General features: G+C 34.4%; 1 protein-coding gene across 3 annotated transcripts in view; it reads right to left on the bottom strand.

The window, feature by feature from the left end:
* Nucleotides 1-4,167, bottom strand: part of LOC106881248 (uncharacterized) — a 276,422-nt gene that overhangs the window by 59,243 nt on the left and 213,012 nt on the right. For all 3 annotated transcript variants that reach the window (XR_008264114.1, XM_052967796.1, XM_052967797.1), the window contains exons 43-44: nt 1,470-1,598; nt 53-148 (exon numbers count right to left, since the gene is read on the bottom strand). Coding sequence is in view for 2 of the 3 variants with exons in the window: in XM_052967796.1 (XP_052823756.1) it covers nt 53-148; nt 1,470-1,598 (225 nt within the window). In the remaining variant the exon portion in view is untranslated. The remainder of the gene's footprint in view (nt 1-52; nt 149-1,469; nt 1,599-4,167) is intronic.

A 4,167-nucleotide genomic window follows, 5' to 3' on the forward strand; every position in this document is an offset into this window, starting at 1 on the left:
ATATATAATGTATATATACTGTGCAAAACATGTCTATATGTACTGTACTTACGGTGGTTAAAAATTCTGAAGGTGCACACAGCTGATGAATTGTATTGATCAAATCCAATGTAGATCACAGTATAGTCACCCCAATCAAAATTGGTAACTGAAAGTATAAATAAAATGGGCTATGTTTAGCAATGTTTAATGTAGTGTTAATATAGGTGGGTGACACAAAGATTGTGTGGTGGTAGGTCTAATATTCTTAGTGTTGTGGTGGTGGTAGCTGTGGTACCAGTGGTGGTAGTGGGTAGTTGTAGTAGTGGTGGTAATGGCGTTGATGGTGACAGTAGCAACAGTGGCAATGGGGATGTTGATCTTAATGATATCAGTGTTATGATGATAATGGCTGTAATGATGATAGTGGAGATGGTGGTGGTGGTTGTGCTGCTGGTGCTGGTGTGGTGGAGATGCTTCACAGTATCTATTCCATATCTGTATGTTCAAATACTAGTTGCTCTCACCAAAACAGAAAAAGTAAATAAACGATATTTGTTCTGGTTCGTAATGTTTTAATGTTCTTAGAGTTCACTTTGTTGTAAACAGTTGGGTGGTTTTGGTCTCTGGTTCAAGGATAATTTCTTCCCTTCTTTCCACCAGTCTCCAAGACCCTGCAAAAAATATAAGGCCATGGGCACTGCCCTTCCTTCTCTGACATTTTTAACTTGTTTTAATGTCCACTTTTTCGTTACTGTATGAGTTAGGTAGAATTCCTTGAGACAGAATTTCTAAGGCCAGATACCTTCCTTGTCACCAGCCTTCATCTATTTCAAACAAGGTAATATTCTCCCATTGTCCTCCACATTTTCATGGAAAATTGAAAATAAATTACACTACTTATATAATATTGCTGCTCATGACTCAAGAAAGAAGACGAGTATTACAGCAAGAATGAGTACTGTGCATAGCAGAAACATCCGACCCAGAGTCACAAAATCTGATTCAACAAAACTTGTGCCATGGTGTGGGAGTTTTGTCATCTACCTCAGTGAGTGGCCCTTGGCATCTATGGTGTCACAGTGGAAGGGGACAAAACACCCACAAAGCTGCTTCTCCATACGATGAGAAATCAATTCTTGCATTGTCAGCAGACAAATGTTTGCCCAAAATATGTGACATTGCTGCTTATTCGTGACTATCACAGTGTCAAGATGAGACAGTCACACATTCATACACACACACACACTTATATACACACACTGACATACATGCACACAAGCATAAATTTATACAATGGGTTTCCATAGTCAGCTGGTGATATAGTTAAATACACATGCTCCAATGCCAAGCATTGAGACTGAACCTGAAACCACCTGGCTAAAAGCAAACTTCTTAATCACACATACAAAAAAAAAATCTTAGTTTTCCATGAAATGTGTTATTACCAAACAGAAAATAATTAAAAGAATTATAAATATTAAGCATACCTTCTGGTTCATAATTAAAAACAACTCTGTCAACATCTTTAAACTCTGGTTTGCTCCACTTCAGAGTACTCCAGGGCATAGATATATACAGCTTGTCAGAGGGGCATTTAATCACAGTTGGCAATGATACTGCAAATAGAAGTGAGATTTATTTTGTTTAATCTATTTTTAATCTTTTGTTCTGAATGTAATGTACAAAATAGATAGAAATTGTCAAAAGCATCACATTGTAATCATCATTCAACTCTATCTGTCTACCTATCTATCTATCTATCTACCAGTCTGTCTCTGTGTGTATTTCTCTCTCTATATATATATATCAATCACCCACTACTGCTCTTGCAGCCTGAGGTGCCACCTAGGTACCACAACACCACTGTCTATCACCTTGGAGATACCTTACTTAATTCTCCCTCTCTCTCCCAAATGTGAAGACTCCTATGCAAAAACCTCTTGTCCAGCTCCACCCCTTGTATTTTAACCTCCATCTAGCATACAAAGGCAACATCTTCCTTCCCTGGGTTTTGTTGACTTACAAGCTACATGATTTCAATAGTGCTAATGGCATGTAAAAAGCACCCAAATACACACAGTAAAGTGATTAGTATTTGGAAAGGCATCCAGAAGACACTGGAGTACGATGCAATCCTAGACTAATTGAACCTTTACCAAACTATTCAACCAACGTCAGCATGGAAAATAGATACTAAGTGATGTTGATGATGATAATATGTATGTATGTCTGTTTGTCTCTGTGTATTCACATATCTGTATATAGATATACATGTTATATATATATATCCATATACGTGTGTAGATATATACATGGGATATATACATACATATATATATTAATAATAATAATAATAACAATAATAATCATAATAATAAGGATCTAGTTTTTTCATTTGCAAAATATGCATTTTTTAAAAGGAAGTAAAAAATCTGAAAATAGGCTATAATAATGTAGCCTTTCAGTTTCATTGCTTTGAAGGTATTATGTTGTGGAGAAAAAAAAATTGAAGAAAAAGTTGCTGAGGTTTAAAAATCGAAAAAAACTGAGTATTTTTAGCCAATAGCAAGACAGAAATTTTCTGCGTTTAGCGGAGCGTTGTCAACTTTGAGGCTGTACTCTGTGAAATTTATAGTTTAGCATCTGACCTGTTCATTGTAGGTTTCTAAACAAACAGAAATACCTAATAAAATCAACATGTATCATCTTACTATTTCTTTTATCTAGTCATTGTATGTTATTATCGTTTTTTAAAATTTGTTATATCAATATATTTGTCTGTACGTGTTTACTTTATGTGTACTTCAGTATTATGTATACTTGCCATGTATTTATGTACATCATTAATATATATGTGCGTGTGTGTGTGTGTGTGTGTGGGTGTAAACTATGGTAAGACTAAGGATCTAGTTTTTTTCATTTATAAAATATGCATTTTTTAAAAGGAAGTAAAAATCTGAAAATTGGCTATAATAATGTAGTCTTCTAGTCTCATTGCTTTGAAGGTATTATGTTGTGAAGAAAAAAAGTTACAGAGGTATAGAAATCAAAAAACGTATATTTATAGCCAATGGCGAGACAAATTTTCTGCGTTTAGCGAAGCGGTGTCAACTTTGAGGTTGTGCCCTGTGAAATTTGTAGTTTAGCATCTGACCTGTTCATTGTAGGTTTCTAAACAAACAGAAATACCTAATAAAATCAACATGTATCATCTTACTATTTCTTTTGTCTCTTCATTATGTGCGTCTGTCTCCAAAACTCCAAAGTCGAGTAACGTTTTCATGCTTGGATTTGTAAACTACGATAAGAATAACACTGGTCAACAAAGAGTTTGTCCTAAGGAAAAGAATATCTGCATTTTATATGATTTTGCATGCAGAATTCAGAAATAACGTCAAATTATCTATATCACCCACAGTTTCTCTGTTCCACGGGCTAATTGACATTTTTATTAATAGAGTTAATCTAGTGAAATCATAAATCCAGCTATCTGAGTCAACGAGTCCCCAAAATATATGAAATGAAAAATATGTAAAAATACTAACACAGAAAAAGCATAGAAAAATACTAACACACAGAAGCACAGCTGCACAGACAACAGTGAACCACAACACAATGTGAGGCTGTCATGGTAACAAGCTTCTAATGACACACTGTCTGTTGATTGGCTAAAATTACCCAAATTTTCCAAATTTAATTCCAAATAACATCAGTTTCTTTAATTTACGGGATAAAGTAATTGGTTGATCGTAATCAATATTCAGAGTTGCATTGATACACAAAATTGAAAGCAATCTGAGCAAAATTAAGTGGGGCTCATTTTGCGAATGAGAAAGACCAAAACCAATAAGCAGCACAACCTCAAATGATGTCAGTTTAAAATTCCTTCTCCCTTTTTTTTTATCTTCAAATATTCCTACATAGCTACGCCAAAGAAAGTCAGTTAAAGATTTCTTCATCTTGTTTTTTTTTTGTTTACCTTCTCATGTTCTTAACTAGGTACTCTAATGAAAAGACGGCTTTGCCATGAGGCTAGCAGCACAGCACCAAAGAACATCAGTTTAAAATTTCTTTTCTTTTCTTTTTTTGCTTACCTTCAAATCTTCCTATGCCAAAGAAAGTCACTTGAAAATTATCTCCCTCTTTTCTTTCTTTCTTTTTTTTTTTGTTTATCTTCAAATATTC

This window comes from Octopus bimaculoides, chromosome 5 (genome assembly GCF_001194135.2).
Source record: "Octopus bimaculoides isolate UCB-OBI-ISO-001 chromosome 5, ASM119413v2, whole genome shotgun sequence".
In the NCBI taxonomy this organism is placed as follows: domain Eukaryota; kingdom Metazoa; phylum Mollusca; class Cephalopoda; order Octopoda; family Octopodidae; genus Octopus; species Octopus bimaculoides.